The sequence below is a fragment of the Nomascus leucogenys genome, chromosome 5 (assembly GCF_006542625.1).
Source record: "Nomascus leucogenys isolate Asia chromosome 5, Asia_NLE_v1, whole genome shotgun sequence".
Lineage (NCBI taxonomy): Eukaryota > Metazoa > Chordata > Mammalia > Primates > Hylobatidae > Nomascus > Nomascus leucogenys.
The window spans coordinates 10,384,830-10,406,500 of NC_044385.1; the positions used below are offsets into that span (position 1 = coordinate 10,384,830).

Consider the following 21,671-nt stretch of genomic DNA (forward strand, 5'->3'; position numbering starts at 1 on the left):
TTTTGTTGGCTTCAACCATTAAATAATATCATCTATGTGTGTGCATAAAACATCTAATTATTTTTATACTTACTGTATATTTGCCCTAACAATCACTTAAAATCAAGTTTATGGTTCATCTCCTGTGATCACACTGCTTAAGGTCTAAACAAATTCACAGCATTTTACATAATACCTATCTGAGGAACAAGATTTCTCTCTCATTCAAGAGAGGGAGACATACCAGAGAAGAAGATGAGCTGAAATAAAAGCATAAGAAATGGAGGGAAATGGAATGAGAATGACCTTTACTAAATTAATACTTTGTGTCAGAAATTATGCTTCATTCCATGTGACTGTCACAATATGTAGGTTTCATGTTATTGATATTCTGCAGATGAAGAAACTGTACCTTAGAAAACTTCATGTAATGTGCCTAAGGTTGCTAAACTCAGCAAGAGATGGGTCCAGGAAGCAACCAGGCCATGCCTGACTCCCCAGCCAATGATCTTCTGCATAGACCTCTGCATGCCAATAGGGGGCACATCACAGGGGTGGCATCCTTCCATGGTCTCGATTTCAACCCTTCAACTCTCTGGCCACAATGCTCATCTTTCCACCCCACTCCCCTGAGTACCCTGACCCCAGCAATTCTTCAGTAACACCAGGGCCTGCAACCTTGTCACCATCCTCATTTTAATTATCATCTAGTATAGATTCCATTATTCTATCATTAGAATAATTCTTAACAATCTGCTTCAGCTTCCTTGCTTATTTCTCTTCTGTCCCATCTGCCTGGCTTTGCCCATTTGTCATGTTTTTAGAGCAGTGCTTGGATGTGCTCACAGCTCCCCTGTGAGCTCACTATGTCCAACTCTAGGATACAGCTCTTCTCGGCCTCTGGTTCATATACCTCCTGAGTCTCACACAGTAATGAAAATGGAGGCCAGGAGTGGTGGCTCACTCCTATAATCCCAGCAATTTGGGAGGCCAAGGTGGGTGGATCATTTGAGGTCAGGAGTTCGAGACAACTTGGCCAACATGGTGAGACGTTGTCTTTACTAAATATACAAAAATTACCCGGGCGTGGTGGTAGATGCCTGTAATTCCAGCTACTTGGGAGACTGAGGTAGGAGAATCACTTGAACCCGGGAGGTGGAGGTTGCAGTGAGCTGAAATCATGCCACTGCACTCCAGCCTGGGCAACAGAGTGAGACTCTGTCTCAAAAACAAAAAAAGAAAGTGGAGGGAACAGGAAAAGCAATTAAAGACAAGCAGGAGGAGAGATCACTGGTAGCAAAAAAGGAAAAAAGGAGTCCGCTATACGGGAGAAAAGATTAGAAAAGGAGACAGAATGTGACAATACAAGATTGAAGTGAGTGAAGAAGGAAATATACTGATGAAAAGAAGGGATTAACAGATATAAAAACTGGCTTTTTCTGAGTGTATACAATCAGGTAATTTAAAAGAAATCAAAAGAGCCTATGAACATGAACTACTTAGGTTAATTAAAACCATTTGTTTTGCATTATTCTCACAGTGCTAAAAATGGGTCAGGCTGATTTGAGCCAGGGGGATTCTCTCTGGACTGTGTCCTCACATTCCCTGCAGGACAAATTAGGTACTGTAGCGGGAAAGCCAGGAACAGGATTAGCTGCCATTATGGTTTATCTATTTATTTGACTACAAATATAGAGTTTTCTTCATTAAAGCAAAATCTCTTGCTTTAATAATTTAGAAGCTTCTTCCTTATTCTATTAAATAATAGGAATAAAATGTTCAAATTATCTATTTAAAATCATTTTAAAATTATTCTTTCAAAGCTTTTGCCTAATTTGGGTGTGCTCAGATGCACTGGCGCAGTGCTACTCAAGATGCCAGGTCACGAGGGAACAAAACCCTTGCACCTCCTCCATGCAAAAATCGAACACATTGCTTCTAACAAAGTAAAAAAAAAAGTACATATACATAATATATGTATATATGTACATGTACATGTATATATACACATTTATATATGTATAAACATATATACATATACATATGCACACATACGTATGTACACACGTGTGTGTATTCCATATATATGGGTACACATATGTGCACCTATATATATATACCTGTGTGTGTATATATATATATATATATACAGGCGTGAGCCATCGCGCCCGGCCATTATGTGCTATTCTTGAAATTCATATTTGACGGATGTGGTGGCTCACGCCTTTAATCCCAGCACTTTGGTAGGTCAAGGCGGGCGGATCACCCTAGGTCAGGAGTCAGAGACCAGCCAGGTCAACATGGCGAAACCCTGTCTCGACTAAAAATACAAAAATTAGCCGGGTGTGGTGGTGGGCGCCTGGAATCCCAGCCACTTGGGAGGCTGAGGCAGGAGAATCGCTTGAACCTGGGCAGCTGAGGTTGCAGTGAACCAAGATCATGCCACTGCATTCCAGCCTGGGTGACAGAGTGAGACTCCGTCTCAAAAATTTAAAAAAAAAAAAAGGAGACATTAATAGGCAGATAAATTATACCTCAATTATACCTCAATATCTTATTCTACATCTGAATCACATCAAATTAAAATCTAAACTGTGCTTTAAGAAAAATATAGAGGATTCCAAGTAATATTACCTTTCTTTTAACAAATTTGTCCCAGTAGTTGTTGGGAAATGACCTAAAATATAGAAAAGCATAGAAGTAAATAGTATTATTTTTAATGTCAAATAATAACATATCATTTGGGATTTATGGCATACTTAAAATAATATGTAAACATATATCCTGCCATCCATGTAAACTTAAAATGAATTTGGTTAACATCACATAATTTCCTGCATCATAGGTATTTGAATATTATTTTAAATATTAACATGTAAATATATACAAAAGATTATAAGCTGATACTTTAATGGAGAAGAGTATGAGCATATTTATTAGGTAGCATTGTTATATTTATTTGTTTATAACATATCAGTACATAGACCTGTTTATCAATTGCCTTAAAAAATTAAAGTATCTAGAAACCTGTCATTGTTTTTCCCATGAAGAAAAAAATCTCCTTCCCACCAGTTATCCTTAAAGAAACTTCGAGCATAGCACCAGAGCACAACTCTAGCGTCTTCGCTAATACATAGAGAGTTTACCTAAAGGGACTGACTGACTTAGAAATTAGTATTAATGGTAGAATTGCTAAATAAAACATTTAGCATTTAGAATAAACATGTATCATGTATAAATAATCTCCATTTGACAACTCAGAACCCGTTAGTAAATAACTTTTTAGTTAGCAAAACTAATCACAATTTAAAAAAGATTTCACTCGAATAGTAAATATAAACTATTACAACTATTGCACTACTAATTCTTTTTACAGTGAAAAATTATACTTTCGTGATAGATTTATACTCAGAACAGCAGCTAGTAGTTTGGATCTTGATCTCACAGGGCTAAATGTTTATTGGATAGAAAAAGCATTTGTTTTTCTGTCTTACATTTTATACTGTGTCCTAATATTTAGTTAGTTAGTTTCATGCTAGGGTGCTTGATGGTACTGAAAGTTGATAACTCAGATATATTCAAGGTGTAAAATTCAATGTATTTTCCTTTAATCTACAACTTTTTCGTTAATGAATAATTTTTGCTTCCTCCGCTTTTGGATGAGATAACCCTGCCTGCAGGTCATGCACTTCCTGCTACACACATCCCCGAACGCTGAGTAATGGATGTGAAGTTCCATCAGTGCTATGGAAATGAACTCTAAGCCATTTTTGATTAAGGAATTCAGAACTCAGAGGACAAAAATTGAGGACATCCATTAGGAGTTGGACGGCGCTGAGTCAGATTTTTCTTGGCTGAATACATAACTATTATTCACCCCTGCTAAACTTTTGACAAATCTGCGGGAACTCCAACCAAGTATTTTCATGTCTGGAAATTTTTGAGTGCAGAAAGTCTCACATAATTATTTACTCACTGTGTGTTGATTACGAGTCTATCCCACTGGCCCTTAATATCATCTTCTGAAGGCTGTTCTGTAATATAAAGCCCATCAAATTCCAATTTCCGTGCCACTTCCTTTTCTCGCTTAAAAATAACCAATGGGACCTACACAGGAAAAATAAATATGTTAAAATTAGTTTAGATTTACTGGCATATCTTGTGGTCACTATCTTTACAAAACAGCTTTTGGAAAGAAATATTTCCTGTGTACTTCTAGAAAGGTAAAAATGGAATGAAAATGAATCGGCTATTTTCAAGCAGGAAGAAGCATCTAGAAGGTTTTGGGAAAACAGAAGACAGAATAGATATTACATATATGGATATGTTTTTAAACACATAGGGGCTTATAGATAATTACACTAATGAAATCATTTTTAAACTTCAAAGATGAAAAGATTATGTAAAATCATTTTCTTTTTACATATATCTCTCAACATGAGTGAACGAAATAAAATTTAGCAATTGCAGCAATGTTCCCAAATGCATGCTATTAAAGTGCAGTTTTATTTGAGAAACCTCTTTAATAATTTCATGCTCAGCATTACCACATACTATTTTGAGATAAATTTTAATTTCAACATCAGCAAAAATCTTTGTCAGTTTGTCAAAATATCTCAGAACATAATGATTCTCTTTTTACATGGACAGACTTTACACAAGGCACGGATAGCAGATAGACACAGATATTCTGGAAATGGCCAAGAATATGCACTCCCATAAAACAGAATAAAAGGGAGGAAAGGAGTTCCTGAATAACTCTTTACATTCTAGTCTTTTACTCTGAGCCCTGGTTTTTCAAACGTCTTCTGCAAGATTTACAACCAGAGGCAGAGGACAGTGAAAGTGAAATAAAGGCATTACAGTAAAGAAGCGCCTTGCTAGGAAAAGATAAAGAGGTTTGCACAGGTAATGGGCAGCCCTGAGCACTCAGAGAGATTATCTTGGGTTCTATTCGCCAAATTATATTGTTCCCTTGGCAGGCCTCTAGGGATAAAGCTGCATTATTTTCCGAGTGAAGTGTGACAAATCATGAGGCATTTCTGCCAAGAATAGCAATAGAGACTTCCCTCATAATAAAACAATAAAATGACTCCTAGGATCGATACAATGGATTTCTATAAGTCTTAATACACCAAGTATCACTGCGTTACCATGAGACATAGTGGGTGGGTGAGCCCACTTCTGTAGGGCCAAGTTATAGGTGAAATTCCCTATGTGAATAATTATGAGTACATGAAAGAAAGCTACTTGAAGACACCTCATGGCCATAGCCCCTTCCCAGGGCAGACTAGTCAATGTAGACATAAAAAGGCCAGGATCCAATGCCCCAGGCCAGGACAGCCCTGAAGGGGCATCCCAGCTTTGGAGACTGCACCTGCTGTGTCTACAGTAGCCCAGCTTTCCCCTCTGTCCCATCCTGCTTCCTCCATTTGCCCCATGCATGTTGATTCATGGAGCATTCCCTCAGAAACTTTGTGCACAAAATTTCCAGCTCAGAATCTGCTTCCCCAGAAGTCCAGCCTGCAACACACACACACACACACACACACACACACACACACGGGTACCTCGGTGCCTTACTATCTTACTTTCAAGCAGTAGTATCCAATGATGCAGAAGAAAGAAATGACCGTGTGCAGAATAGCTAAGATACGCAACGTGGGCTCCATGTAGCCGCTGCTCTCCTCTAGTACATAGTGAACTGCGATGATTCTATGGGAGCTGCTGTCCAGGCTGGTCACTTTGGCATTTTCACTTGAACTTCTAGTGGGGAGCTCCTTTCCTTCAACCACAGAAGAAGTGGAGACCTGATTCAAAGCATTTAAAGTAGAGTCAGTTTGCTGCATCTGAGATGATATTGCAAGCAAAAGACAAAAGAAATATAGCCTTTTTAGCAAATAGTTGGATGTGAAGTCACTGCATAATGAAAGGACTAATAGCAAAGGCTAAAAACGATAGCTTTTCAAAAACCAAAGGCAAGTAATGAACATACTTTTAAAATTCATTCTTATTCAACCAAAAATTCTGAGGATTCCAATGCACGCTAAAAAATTAGATGGCTAAGCTCTCTTCTCAATTACAAAAGAATGTAATGTAATACAGGTATACCACACCCAGACATAGTCACACGTAAGATATTCAGCTAAATTAGGCTGGGAATACTGTGGGTAAGCCCTCTGCTAAATCACATGCCCTTCAGTTGAGGCATTTCTCACTTCTCGGGAACAAATCTATCTTGCCTTCCTAGATAACAGCGATATCAGTGCCTAGGCATCAGTATTTCATAACAGGTTTAGACATGTTCACTAGCAGTAGTAGATATGTTAATCGTGAAATCTTTACATTCATTTCTGTCTATTTGTAGTTTTCTACCAGTTATTAAAACGGTAAGATGTACGTACCTTATAAAAGAGCAAGATGAAATTGATAGCAAATGCGACAAATAAGGCTAACATTCTCATGTTGTAAAAGTTGCGAGCAAAATAGTTCTGAGGGTGAAAAACATTATGAAAAGGTCACTGAATCAAGCGGCTTGAAATCTGCAGACAATTTAAATAAAGCATTCATTCATTTACCCCAAACAATTGATCGCAAGCCTACTGTTTCAAGCACCATTCTTGGTGCTGCAGAACTAACAGTGAAGGAGAACATTTCTGCCACCATGGAGGAGACAAAGAATAAAGAAGCATACCCACAAGTGAAAAACGTAATTTCTGAGAATGTTAAATGCTAAGAAGAAAACTACATCAGGTTAGGAGCTTAGGGAATAGGGGTGCTACTTTAGATGGTGTTGGTCTGGGAAGGTTTATCTCAGGAGGTGAGCTTTGAACAGAGAGGCCTGAATGCGGCGGGGGGCGGGGGGGGGGAGCAAGTCATACAAATATTTGGGGAAAGAGTGTGTCAAAGAGAGGAGCAACAAGGGCAGAGGCCCTGAGTTAGGAGTGATGTTGGTGTGTTTGAGAAATAGAAGGAAAAACAGTGAGAAGAAGGGAGACTGATGTGTGGGGGTGGCAGGGGGGATGTGATCAGACAGATGAGCAGGGTGCAGGGTATTGTGGCTTCTGATAAAAGGTTGTCTTGTCTTTGACAGTGTGGTGGTTCAGTTTACAACCTCTGAGGCCTCATTGCCTGGATATGAGGCCTGCCTCCCTCCATTTCCTAGTGTGGGGTATGGACAAATGACTTAATCTTTTCTGTGGCATCACTCTGCTCATCTGTATGCAAAATGGGGATAACAAAAGACCTTAACTCTTAAGTGTGCTTTGAAGATGAAATGGGTTAATATAGGGAAAGTTTGTTAGTAATATTATAATTATTATGTTGATTATAATAAACGTACTATTCTAGTATAATTATTATTTTATTCTAGGTGGGATGGGAAGCTATTAGAGGATTTGAGGAGGGCTTGGAGCAGTTGGATTATGATTTGGAAGGCCCACTCCAGCTACTGTGTGAGAACTGATAGTAGTGGAACAAGGGTGAAAGCAAGAGGACCAATTAGAAAGTAAGTTAGTACAAGACGTCAGGCAGAGGGTGAGGTTCATGGTGGTGGATTGGACTTACTTAATGGTACCTGTGGAGATGGCAAAAACTGGGCAGACTCGATGTATTTAGAACAACTGAGAATAATTATCATTGGGTTGTATTTAAGGTGGGAAAGAGGGGGTTCAAAGATGATGCCTTCTGAATTTGGGAGCCTGAGCAACTAAGCAAACAGCTGGTACAATTTATTGGGCTGGGAAAAAATAAAGCCTAGAGAAGTGGGTTTAAAGTAATAGGTTATGGTGGACATTAAGTATTTGTTTTAATATTAAGTGGGAGACGTCAATGTAATTTAAGTGGATATGTCAGGGGATTTACCATAATAAAGCTACATCAAAAGGTAACACCTCAGAATGATATTCCCCTCTGTGTACACACCCCATCTCTGTTCGTGTCATTTCCCCACACAGGACCGCATCTTTACTGCCAGAGCTTACTAGAACAAGGCTGTCCAGCATACCCAGACTGGGTCAGTTTCACTGGTTCTCCTTGGAAGGTGGATCTGGGTCACAGAGGCTGAGTTAGCTAGCCTGAGCTCTCGCTTAGGGGAAAAGGGCCTTTGTTAGACAGATGTGGCCATGATTGGGAATGTGCATGCAAATCGGGGAGCCAAGAAAGATTGCAAAGAGATTCAGGCAAAGGGAGGAGCTGTGCAGAGACAATGGAACATGTGAACCCTGACACAGTGAAAGGTGGAAGCAAAATCCCAACTACTTGGTTTACACAACTGTAGTTAAACACATTCTTCAGGAACCCACTGGGGTATTGCAGCGCCCATTCAACCTTTAAACCATCTATAATAGAACTATACCTGAAGCCATGGAAGCCATTATGGCATACCAAAGTAATAATTATTCAGAGTTATCTAGGAGACATTTCTCTTCAGTGTATTCTGTATTAAACAATTTAGGGAAAATACAAGATGGTTTAGGAAATGTAGTTACAACTAAATTAAAACATATTTGCATAAAATATGTAATACATAAACATGTTTAAAGATAAGCATTTAGAATATATAATTACTGAGGACAGTCCACTTTCCTTATAGGTGAAATTCTATAGTCCACTGAGTGTCTGGGTTGTCAATTTTTGATTTCTCAAGGGCTACAAAACACTAAATATGACTCTGCTGTTCAAATGGCTTTATTATGAGGGTTGTTGTTCTTAAATTCTAGGTCTAACATTCCTGGTCAGTACCTCTTGTAGGTGGATTCTACATGCTTATCCCCTATCTTTTTCCTCCTTTATAAAAATTATAAAAATTAAAAAAATTATGCATATATACACACATATATATAATTATACATATATACACATATAATTATAAAAATTATACATATATACACGTATAATTTTTATAAAGGAGGAAAAGGATAGGAGATAAGCATGTAGGAAAAGGATAGGAGACACATATATATGTGTATATATATGACATTACATGTGCATGTTTATAAAAGGCCTTTCAAACAATATTTTTAAGAATTTCAAGATAAATATGAATAGACATAGAGAGCCATACCTTTCGTTTTCCAAATATGAATGCGTGCTTTACTAATTAGGGGAACACCTCTGCAAACTGTACAGGACACTACATAAAGAACTGTAATCCCTCTCTTAAAGAACAATTCCGAATAGACCTTCTTATTATCAATGGAAAGTGGCTCAGTTAGCTAATATTTTTATACCTGGATTTTTAAGTAAAAGGGTGATGTTACAGAAATACTGACTAATCTAGTTCTGGAACATTTTTGAATTACTTGTGTCCTAGAAGGCACATCTTGCTTTAAAATCTGTTGCAGGCCCTCAGAATATGTTCATTCACTTGTCCTAATGTCTTTGTGGGCAGACACTGGGAGCACTGTCCCGGCAGGAACCAAATGAAAGGGTTTCAGGGAGCGCGAACGTGAGTAGAGGTTGTGGGTTTGACAGTAGGGAGCGGTGGGCCAGAGACATTCACTATAAAAGATAAACACACTACAATGAGCAAATCAAACATGTGCTGGACTAACCTGGTTCCCTAATTGCCACTCAGGGAGAGGTCAGCAAATATTTACTGAGCCTAAATTATTATGGTATTGCACTATATCAGTAACAATATTCATTCTAAAGCATCTTACTAGAAGTTTCTGTTGATATGCTATGATTTTCTTCCAGAATGCTGACTCTGGCACTTCTGGTTCTCCATATCTGTGTGTGTGAAGCTGCCTCAACTTTTGTTTGCCCTTGTCTTCCTTGGCTTTCTCTTCTTTTTCTCCATCTTCTCCCCTATGAAAACAAATGAACAAAACATAAGCTCTCCAGAAACTAAAGAACTAAACAGGTGTTGTGGAAAATTACCCAAATGAACAAATATTTTAGACCATCGTATCACTTTTGAAAACTAATTACTTTTCCAGTGAATGATAATATTCTGAATTTTAGAATCAGGGGTAAGATTTCCTATTGATCACAGTCCCCTGTAGATGGGTAATTCTGTGAAGTTGAAATATAGAGGACATTTTATAGGCTTGAAGAATCTTTATACATAGCAGATTCCTTCCAATTCTGCAATAAAACGTTTATAAAAAGAACAATGAAGATTGATTTTGCTGTGACTGTCCAACATACCCTATTTTTAAATTATAATTTCAATGCTTTTTTTTTTTTTTTTTTTTGAGACGGAGTCTTGCTCTGTCACCCTGGCTGGAATGCAGGGGCACCATCTCAGCTCACTGCAACCTTCACCTCCCGGGTTCAAGTGATTCTCCTGCCTCAGCTTTCCAAGTAGCTGGGATTATAGGCACGTGACACCATGCCCGGCTAACTTTTTAAAAATGTTTTTAGTAGAGATGGGGTTTCACCATGTTGGCCAAGCTGATCTTGAACTCCTGACCTCATGATCCGCCCACCTCGGCCTCCCAAAGTGCTGGGATTACAGGTGTGAGCCACCGCGCCCAGCCTATAATTTTAATCCACAATTTTTAACATTTGCCATTAAGATTTAAAATCAGAGACCTACACACTTAGTTGTTCACATGCGTAAAGTGTATCATTATACTCACACTTTGACATCTATTAATTGTAATTAATTTTATGAAAATATATTAAGTGAATTACAGTAATGTTACATTAATTCCAGACAATAATGGAATTAGAAGAATTGACATTTGATATCCTTTAGGTGCAAAATATCAGTCCTTCATTAAATTAAAGTGAAGTCATATGTATTAATACATAAACCAGAAATATTAATATATAAGCTATACTTAACTCATATGAGGTATATATTAGTTAAAGAATTGCCATTGAGATGCCTGTCTTGCTGTTATTTATATCTACTTTTTATGTGGCCATTTTTACAACTGACCCAATAGTGTAAGATCTATGACAATGAATACTGCTGACCACAAAAACATACGATGAAAACAGACCAAAGAAAATAACAGAATAGAGGAGAAAATTTCAATGCTATGGGAGAATAGTGGCACTACAGGCACCTAAAAGCTTCCTTTCTTTCTTCCCCCAACTTTTCAAATGTGCATATAAAATTCTATAAAAGTGGAGAAAGATATAGGCTTCGATTGTTCAGGGAAACCTGATGTTATGAGGGAGTTATGCATTTTCATCGCCTCACATCCAGCTCTTTTTTACTGTTGCGTTGATACCAGGAGTGTTGGTGAAAATGAAGGTTTCCAGGCCCCACACCAGACCTGCTGAGGCAGGATCTATGGCTTGGGGCCCGGGAATGTTTGCTTTAACCAACCCTCCTGGGGATTTTTATGCATGTGGCCCTGGGTCTATGGCTTGGGGCCCAGGAATGTTTGTTTTAACCAACTCTCCCGGCGAGTTTTATGCCTGTGGCCCTGGGTCTATGGTTTAAGGAGCACCACTCCACAGGATTCTATGAAAGTGCATTTGGAATGTTTGTTTCCTCCCTTCTTGGAAAGGACAGAAATACATGAGTGATTTTTAAAGACAGAATTGTGGCCCTGAGTCCTCTTACAAACAGCATTCCATGCAATCACTGGAGTCTTTCCTGCTGAGAGAGAATCACACAAACAGAGGTCCCCATGGAATGAGAGGAAAAGACTAGACTGGCAGCCCTGGGGGCGTCTACAGTGATCCCTGCCCGTGGCCTGAGGTCCTCGCCATCAGAGCCTCTCCACGGAGATGGCAGAATTAGTTCTGTGGCTCCTTGACAATATGAGATTCTCCCTTGCAGCTCCCAAAGACAGAGTACAAGAAAAAGAGATGTAATGACAAACTGAAACGAAGGAAAAGTATATGCAAACTATACATACTCGGCTTTTTCAGGTTCAGATTTGGTTTCTTCTTTTTCTTCCTTTTCTTCTTCTTTTGCCTTCTGTTCCTTGAATGAGTCAATGGGGAAGAGAAAACCAGGATTACCCATCACCTTTGAATGAATTTAGGGAGCCATGTGACCATGTGTCAAACCATAACCTATGTAAGATACCCTCTTGCTTATACCACGATAAAAGTGCCACATGTTTTTCACTTTACTGGGCCAAACATCTCCCACTTCGTCTGCACACTGACCTACTGCACCAGCGGTAGGGACAAACTTTCTGGACTCCTTTTCACTCTCTTTTCTCACTTCAGAAATACCCTTCTTTATCTTAAGCACCTACGAAAAATCTTACTCATCCTTCACGGCCAAACTACTTTAAACCATACTGGTCTTGCCATTTTCTCAACATAAGCAACCCCTGCTGCCCTGCCTATATTATTTCACAGTTAACCCTTTCTAGTTTCTTCAAGTATGTTAGTTTTATCTCTAGAATAAACTTTTTAAGGTAATTTGAAGGCAGTGACCCCATCTTACCTTTGAACTCCCTGTGATACCCAGGGGTGTCAGACACTTGGAAAATATGCCATATTTATGGATGGAATGATGGCACTATGGACTAATGACTACAAAGAACATACAATGAAAACAGGCTAAAGAAAATCACAGAACACAGGAGAAAATTTCAAGGCTCTGTGAGAATAATGCCACTACAGGTATCTAAAAGTTTTCTTTCTTTTCCCAACTTTTCAAATGTGCATATAAAATTATATAAAAGTGGAGAAAGACGTAGGCTACAGTTAGGGTGGGTACTGAAGCTTACATCTTAATAGTTTAATTCAATAATTCATAAGGACTCTTAAAAACATTAACTTTGTTTACCGAAAAGCATTTGTCTTTGGAAATTCAAGTCACACAGGTAACACCATTGTGACGCTAGCATGAAACCTGGTCTAATGATCATTTATTATACCCACCCGAAGTCCAGAGAGAATGCTGCTGTGACTTAGAGATAAATTACCTGAAATTTTTCTTGCACCTCAGGCATGGGGACTGGGTTGCTCATGAGGTCACTGAGCCCAGCATTTGGATTATGAGGAATTAGTTTGTACTGTCCTCCTTCTCTCTTCAGATCCAGGCCAAAGATGTCCGAAAGAAGGTCACTTTCTTCTGTCAGCTCCTTTAAGTCGGTCAGATCCTCGGAGGGCAGGGCGGCTTCCAGGGGTTTCCTCTCTCCCTCCTCCCCATCTCCTCTCACCTCATCCTGAGTGGGGTCTGGCATGTTGGCTAACAGTTCTGCAACTTTGATCTTTTTAGCACCTTCGACCAGGCTTCCCCCAAGCAGCAGGCTGCAAACGATGCGGAAAAATCCTCTGAAAACGCTGGCCACGAAGTGCAAGAGGGTCATAAAAATACTCCAGTAGGATGAAAAGAAGGCCGTGACCATGTCCTTCACGGTCATCTTTTTTACTTTTTTCATCTGCTTCTTCAGGCTCTTCAGACTGAGCATTCGCATAAGGGTCAAGATATTGTACCTGAGCGCAAACAGGGCCGACTTGACCGTGAGAATGGAGAAGAAGGCCATTCTCGGCCCCTGCTCTTCCGGCCTCTCCTTCTCACTTTCTTCCTTATTCGCTGACCTCTCGTTCAGATCCGACTCTGAGATCTGAGCCGCCAGCTGCATTTCGAAGATGGTGTCCTCGCAGAAGTTCACAAAGAGTTCCATCTTCTCTTTTTCTCCTCCTTCGTTGACCACATCAAATATGAACTGTCTTTTGGACTCCTTGACCTGGGGCTTCTCCCACTGGGTTCGACTGGACTCACTGATTTCAAAATAGACTCTCTCGATGCGTTTGGCACTTCCCATGATTTCGATGCGGCCCAGAAAGGGCTGGAAATAATTCAGGACGCTCTCTGCTAATTCTAGAAAAGTCTGAAGTCGGGTATCGTTGGGCATGTGCTCAGAGAGGTTTGTCAGAAGGACGGCGACATTGAAGCCGATGTCCTTCGCAGGTTCGTGGAAGCGTTTGACGAACTCTTCGTAGTCGAGGGTTTCATTCTCATCCGTCTCCGCACAAGACAAAAGAAATTCCGTTTCTGACTGCGTGTAGTGCTTATGACTCTCCATCGCTTTGTGGAAGTCCCTCTTGGAAATGACTCCCTTGCCATCGGGGTCATATTCTTTAAAAGTATCAGACGACGTCAAATCTTTTAGTTTTAAGAACATGTCAAAAAATTTGAGAATCATCTCCACATTGTTGGAAGATTCCACAAGCATGTCCACCATCTGTTTGCCAATCGTTCCATTAACAACGTTACCTGGTGGTAAAGCAGTTGCATTTGTTTAAAATAAACTGTAACAAAATCAATGATTATAGAGAAAGAAAATAACAATATGTCTTTAATAACATCTGAATCAAGGATATGTCCCTGTTTATCTCTCATCCTATAAAAAGATAAGTTTAAAAAATGATTACACAAACATGCATAACCCTATTTACAAAGTAATTAGACTGACACACATAAAATATTTCAACAAAAGTTGACATTTTTCCCCTCAAATTAATCAAAGAAGCAACATGTTTTAGATAAAGAAAATGAGCCAAAGAGCCAGAAACTAAAATCGTTTCATATTAATAATAAAAATCAACATTTGCTCAGCCCTTTAGAGTTGAAAAATCACTATCATAGACAATATCTGATTTAATGTTCATATGTAAGGCAGGTACTTTTTGTTAACCCTAATTTTACCGATGAGGAAATTGAAGTTCAACAAGACTAAATTAATGGGCCCATTGTGACTTAATTATTAAAGGTTAGTGCCAGGTCTTCAGACCAGATTCTGAGAGCAAACTGTACGCTTTTTCTGATTCATCATGAAAAGCACCTTTCTACATTTCTTCATGATTCAGTGTGTATAGTTAGGAAATGGCAGATTCCTGAACTACAGGATCACAGAATGCTTTTATTCATTGAACAGAACGTGCTATATAACGTAAAGACAGGCAGGAGAAGAAAGATCACTGGTCAGAGGTGCACAGAGTCAATCTGAGAAGCCGTAAGCACCGGGGTGTTAAGAGTATGGGATCTGGAGCCACACTATTGGGTTTGAATCCAGGCTTAATGTGCTCAGAACCTGGGCAGATTCCTTAGCCTCTCTGTACCTCAGTTTCCTCATTTGCAAACTTGAGATAATACTACCATCGAACTCATAAACTTGTTACTAGGATTAAATAAGTACTTAATTCAGTATCTGGCACATTATGAGGCTGGTTTTAAGTCACTGCCGTGGTTGCTGCTACTGCAGTTGTTATTGTTGTTGTTTGTTAGTATTTAACCCAAAATTCGAATCGGGGCCATGCATGGAAAAATGGATCCTGTGCTTAAAGGGTATAAAGTGGCTACTATTGCTGCCAACTAAGGGCTTTAAGCAAATGCTGCCACTTCAAAGTCCTAGCACGAGGCGTGACAGCTGCCTCAGTTAACTAAAGTGGAGTTATGCCATGTATGGCAGACTCAGAGAGAAAATAGGAAGACGTTGAGAAAAAGTGATTGATAGGCACCGTAATACCAAACGTTTCTTAGTTGTTTTGGTTGTATTTATAGGATCCCACTGAATTCTCACATCAATCTATCATTTCCATTTTGCAGAGGAGGAAACTGAAAAAATGGAGATGTAGCTTGTCCAAGGTTCATACCTCCCAGAGGTAAGAAAGCCAGGATTTAAACTCTGGCGGTGGATTTGGAGCCCACGCTCTTAACTGCTACGTTTCCTGCCTGCTACAGAAAAAAAAAAAAAAAAAAAAAAAAAAAAAAAAAAAAAAAAAAAAAGCAAAATAAGCTGGGAAGCAAAAAAAGAGAAAATTAAAACTGAGGCTGTGGTGGGGAGAACAAGACTACCACTGCCAGCTGCCCTGGGGGACAGAGGCTTCCCCAGCAGTGCCACGGCTTTAAGAACCCAAAGGAGTGACTCTGTGGTCTTTTCAAAGCAGCAGCTTACACAGCTGGAGGTTATCCAAATGTCCGAAATCCCCACCGATTATGGAAGCAGCTTACACAGCTGACAGTTTCCCAAATGTCCGAAACCCCCACTGATTATGGACAAACACACTAACAAATAAAATATTCTTTGTAGACTGTCTGGAGAGCTTACTTTTTAGGATATCACTATGAAATGAAAAGTGTTGTTATAAAGTACTACTATTTTCATTTCGTAGATATGTAAACTGAGATATGCAGGATCTCCCTTTAAAAAAAAATGTGAGAAAAAGAATAATAAGTCAGCAATAAATCCAAGGCATCTATCATATCTTAGTGTTATTTTATTCTATGCTACACTCTGATTCCATAAGCCCATGCTGATCCTTTAAATAAAATAATAAAGATAATTTAAAAGTATAAATCAAAACTACCTTCTAACATGGACAGCAACATGACCACCATATCCTTCTGCAGATCCATTAATTCTTTTAATAGCTCAATTTGACTGGAATCCTGAAAATATTAACATGGCATTTGAGATAATACAAGAAAACTATGCAGCAAGAACATCATACTTATCCTCACAAAAAGGATACTGCTCTGGCAATAAATAGTAACCACTTGAAGCATTATGGAACTAAAGGAGGGCCAAATATTAAAAATAGTTATACTTCACAATTAAAAAGTATTACTGATTTCAACTCATGTTCTTTAAAGTATTTGTAGGCCGGGCGCAGTGGCTCATGCCCTGTAATCCTAGCACTTTGGGAGGCCGAGGCGCACAGATCACCTGAGCTCAGGAGTTTGAGACCAGCCTGGGCAACATGGCAAAACCCTGTCTCCACTAAAAATACAAAAATTTAGCTGGGCATGGTAGTACACACTTGTAGTCTCAGCTACTCAGGAGGCTGAGGCACAAGAATTGCTTGAGCCTGGAAGACGGAGGTTGCAGTGAGCAGAGATCACGCCACTGCACTCCAGCCCAGGTGACAGAGCAAGACTGCAACTCAGAAAAAAAGAAAGCATTTGTATGGACAATAAACATATCTAGCAATAATATGAAAGAACCATAACAGTGGTATATTCTCCAATGGCAAGCAAGACTCAAGAGCTTCTGCACAGTTGACATCTATCTATCTTTTATTTGAAAAGCCTGCATTTTTTTCTTCTAACTTTCTAACTTCTTCTAGGTGCTATTATGTAAAAATCAACTTCACTTAGAAAAATATAGGCATATAAGCACCACAGAAGATAAACTTGTAAATTTATTTGTTAAACAAATAAACCAAAAACCTACACAGGTATTATCTATTAGTACAACATTGTACTAATATTGCACAACGTATCTTATTTACCAATTTGATTAAGCTTTCCAATATTACTCTGGTTAAAATTTTGTTTTTGCTTTTGGTTTTTTACCATAAAAAAACATTCTTCTTCAAAGACATACCGTGTCTAAACATCACTACGCTTAGCTACAGTCCCTGGAGATACTGATCATACTTATATCTGCACAGCTTTATATCTCATCCATTTTTTTAAACTATTCTTTAAAAATTTTGTACAAGGCATTTTATTCAGATTTGGTACATGTGAAGCTATACAGCGTTGGGAGGATGAGACGTTTTCTCTCTAAATAGCTGTTATGAAAACTTTATAAACCATGAACAAATGCTAGGTAGCACCGGATGTTAACACCCTGATGGAAAAACATCAGGATGAGAACTCTCTTGTGAGGGTCTACATTTGGTTCATATGTTGGTTTCCTTTACTTACCAAAATATCCCTAGTGATTAAATGAAAGACTGGAATTTCCCTATTGGGCTGAAGTCACCAGTAACTCCATACTGACATTCTCTCCTTGACCAAACTCTAGCCAGGTACATCTGAGCCCTCTTCTCAACTTGGCCTCAACTTTGGTCTATAAAGACTTGAACAAACACTAATATAGTTTCTAAATGTTCAAGACTGCATCTCTAGAATGAGCCCAGCCCTCCACTGAAGTACCTGCCTGGGAAAACTCCAGGCTGATAAAATTTGACTGTTCCAGACAACATCTAAGGATAAGGACTCTGGAGAAAGACAGAATCGTAACTTTGACAATTGCCAGTTAGCAGACATAGCTGGTCTAAACACATTTACACCAGTGAACCTTTTGTAACTTTTCACTCCCCTGACTCTACTGAGCCCCTGCTCACCCCTTGTCTAATCTTCATTCTCCCATTAATATTCCCAGTCACCTCTGTACAGATCAAATCGGGTTCAGTTCATGCTGAACTCTTTCCTTGTTGCAATGGCACTACTGATTAAAATCTGTCCTTATTCGTTTAACTAGTATCCAGCTTTGTTTATCTTTGACATTAAGATGCATGCTTACCACTTTTACTAGCATCCAGCCTTGCTGATCTTTGACAATACATCCTGCATATTGTCATTTGCAGGCCTGAGGGATAGGTTCTTCACTTTACTGCAGAGAAACAAGGCCTCAAGGAAGAGAGATCTGGCCCACACGGGTGGAACAAGTCATGACAGCTCAGGAATTAGAATGACAGCATTCTGTCTTTTAATCTGACATTCTTTCTTCTACCTGACCACCTGGCAAATACCCACACTCTGAAGGTCTCAGGTTATACCATCAAAATTCACTGCATTGAAGACACACATTCACAAGAACTTTTCTATTTGTGTATCTTTTTGTTTCAAATGAAACAAATACAGCAGTGAGGAAACAAGCTGATATTTTTCAATAGGTACTCCCAAGTTAACATTAAAACGTGGGAAATCTGTTTATTCTTCATTTGCTTATCCATATAATAGCTACTTTTTCTCTTTGTCACAAAATTAAATACACTGGTTATGGGTAAACATCACCCTACTGAGAACATCTGCTTGTTTAGGACCCTATAATAAAATTGTCTCCCTTGTAACAGATTATAAAACCTATTTCAATTATCTGTAAGGGGAAGGAAAACTCCAGTGAGCAATGGCCAGCAAGATGAAGCTTGTGAAATGTACAATGTTTGGGGACTCGACTGTTTCATTCGTCCATTACATTCAATTTCTTAATATCCATTGTCTCAAATTTGAATAATGACTCCTGTCTATTCTCAGGTTACATAACGTTTTTTATGTTTAAAAAATTTTAATGTAGAGCAAAAGAGGCATGATAAAATGATCTTAAAAAGACAAGTGATAAAGTGATTCTAAAAAGATAATGTTCTAACATCAAAAAGCATGTTTAATTTGCTGATGATTATAGTCTCCAGTTTGTCATTTAGGAGAGAGGAAGGTAGTTAGTTTACCTGCGACAGCTTCATCTGCATATGGGCAAACACATGAAGAAAGCCGACCACAGCATCCCACAGCCTGCTGTGTGCCAAACTCTGTTGATTCCCAGTGCAAGGACCCTGGAGCATAAACAGACAAATGGCAATTACTCCTCATAATTCATTTGCCAAAACAAACTTTACAGTAACAGGGGAAAAGTTGACTTAGTGCTAATGTATCTATCTCACTGCTAGCATGTTATCTAAAAAGATAGGAACTCAAAGTGAAGGAAGGAGATACAGTGATGATAATGACTCTTAAGAGATAAATACATTCCTCTTTAAAACGTTTAATATATTCCAAAAAAAGTTTCTCAAGGATTTTTATATTCTGTGAATCATATTTTTTTGGTCTGGCTTTGATCTCCTGTATTTAGAGGAAAAAAAATAAGGTCTGGGTGCTTTGGCTGTTAAGTCAAATCAATCAATAGTCACTATTTTGTATTCAAAAGAATCTGAGAATATGCTTTAGATGAGAGGTGACTACCTCTTACTCCTAAATAGTAACCTGGATAAATCATTCATATAGAGAAAAAAAATTCTCTTCAACGTTTTCTTAATTGAACAACTGTTTTACAAATGGTACAAACACTGACGTGTTTTAAAAGAGTAATACTTGGTTATTAATTTCATGAATCCAGAATCCAAGACAATTGGAAGTGGTTAAAACAACTAACTGGGAGGTCATTAGGCTGAGATGGCTCCGGTGTGTTGGGTTGCCCCCTAAGAAAACCAAATCCCAACTCGATGTAAATTTAAGCTTAACCAATCAGAAACTGCCAACTAACTTCTAACTAGAGAGTTCACCAGTCAGAAACTGCCAACTAGCCTCTAACTAGGGACTTTCCACTTTTACCAATCAGATTTCTTTTCTTGTCTTGCTTCCGGGAATGCCTTATAAAAGTGCCCCCACCCTTGGTGAAGTGCTAAACCTTAGTGTTCTGGTGTTGCTCAATTCATAAATAGTCGAATGCTCAGATAAACTTGTTAAGATGTTATTGTGCTTAAGTTTATCTTTTAACAAACCTAACTTGGTTCTCTTAGCTGACACTTCTGAAGTATCAATACTAGGGTGGATCTGCTGTAGCATGCAGACTGTTTTCATGGAGCCAATTTCTATTTTCACTTTCCAGTGAAAAAATTCTACCATCATTCAGTTTTGTAAACCCATCTACATCAACCATGAAAATAAATAACAGGGATTTTACTTAGAAAGGAAAAAAGTACATAAAATGCTGTTCTTCAAATTCCTTCATTCCTTTAGGCAAATAACTTAAAATAACTTTAAACTGCAGACCACATAAAAACATTTCAGATCTTATGCTAGAAACAAGTGATTGGAAGAGATGACCAGATCCGAGATGTTGAAATAGAACTTTTTCCTGTCTCAGCATCTCTTGAGGCCCTACAGCTGAGATACTGACCATGTATTCTCATATGACTATGAGAATGACTGTCTACAAAAGCAGTAGACTCACTACCTACAAAAGGGGTGGCTAAAAATAGATCTTTCCACTCTAAGGATATAAAGGGGTTGAAGTTGAAAAGAGGGAGACTTTGGAGGGGGTTCTCCACATGCTGAGCCTCTCCATTTCGTTACTTCTGCATCTCCTTACACCAAGGGAGAGAAGACGCTTCAGGAGAACCATCATGCGAGCTCAGTTTCTGTCTTCTGAAGTTGGGTAGCATAAGGTCTGGTATTAGAAAGTGTGGCAGACAGCATATGACAAAAAAGATGTGTGTTTCTTATATGGACTACTCAGGAAGTGGCCATTCTGCCCCATCTGAAATCAGTCTGAAATGGTAACATAATTCCAAGGTGGATGGGGGCCACCAGATGCTTGAGGTCTGATTGAATAACTTTCAACTGGATGGGAAAAGAGTCATTTCCAGGCACTGGAGGACTAAGAGGGCCAGGCTCGCACGATAGATAAAAAAAATACAACACATCACACCAGAGGGCCAGCTCCACAGTGCACTCTGGGATTACATGTGCCCCAGAGGAGACCTTTCCTTCCTCATACCTCCTCTCTCCCACAGCTCCAACTCAGAGGAAGCCTGGGGTTAACCAGGAGGGGAAAGGGAAAGAGAGAGAGAGAGAGAGAAGAACCTTCAGGGGAGAGAGTAAAAAAAGCCTAGATTGAACTCCTTCCAGAATGAACAACATCCAGATGGGAGTTCTTGCCTACACCCTCACTCCAGGTTTTCCAGCTGAAAATCAGGCCCAAGGGTAAGCGGAAGTTTTACTGAAATGAGACTATTCTTGTGACAAAGTGACTGACATGATTTTATTTATCTGAAAGTGGCCAGTGCACAGGATTCCTTCTAGTGGTAAAGAAATGGTTGACAGAGCAAGTCGGTGAGACGGAATCAGGTTATTTTAATCTGTAGGTCATTAAATCCAGCTCATTTAATGTACCAGATATAGTAGTTTTACAGTTTCCTTCATCCCTGGTTGTAATGAGTCCCAACTGGCTATTACAGCTCTGGTTTGAAAGCAATAAATCTTTAGGATTTTCCTGTGGTCGATGTTCAGTGTCAGCTTGGTATTCCAA

At 39.0% G+C, this 21,671-nt stretch overlaps 1 protein-coding gene across 6 annotated transcripts in view; it reads right to left on the minus strand.

The window, feature by feature from the left end:
- Positions 1–21,671, minus strand: part of RYR2 (ryanodine receptor 2) — a 787,631-nt gene that overhangs the window by 36,008 nt on the left and 729,952 nt on the right. For all 6 annotated transcript variants that reach the window (XM_030812625.1, XM_030812626.1, XM_030812624.1 and 3 more), the window contains 9 exons: positions 19,093–19,197; positions 16,222–16,303; positions 12,831–14,128; positions 11,805–11,872; positions 9,642–9,789; positions 6,384–6,470; positions 5,571–5,789; positions 3,956–4,086; positions 2,614–2,656 (listed from right to left, as the gene is read on the minus strand). In XM_030812625.1, the coding sequence (XP_030668485.1) occupies positions 2,614–2,656; positions 3,956–4,086; positions 5,571–5,789; positions 6,384–6,470; positions 9,642–9,789; positions 11,805–11,872; positions 12,831–14,128; positions 16,222–16,303; positions 19,093–19,197 (2,181 nt within the window). The remainder of the gene's footprint in view (positions 1–2,613; positions 2,657–3,955; positions 4,087–5,570; positions 5,790–6,383; positions 6,471–9,641; positions 9,790–11,804; positions 11,873–12,830; positions 14,129–16,221; positions 16,304–19,092; positions 19,198–21,671) is intronic.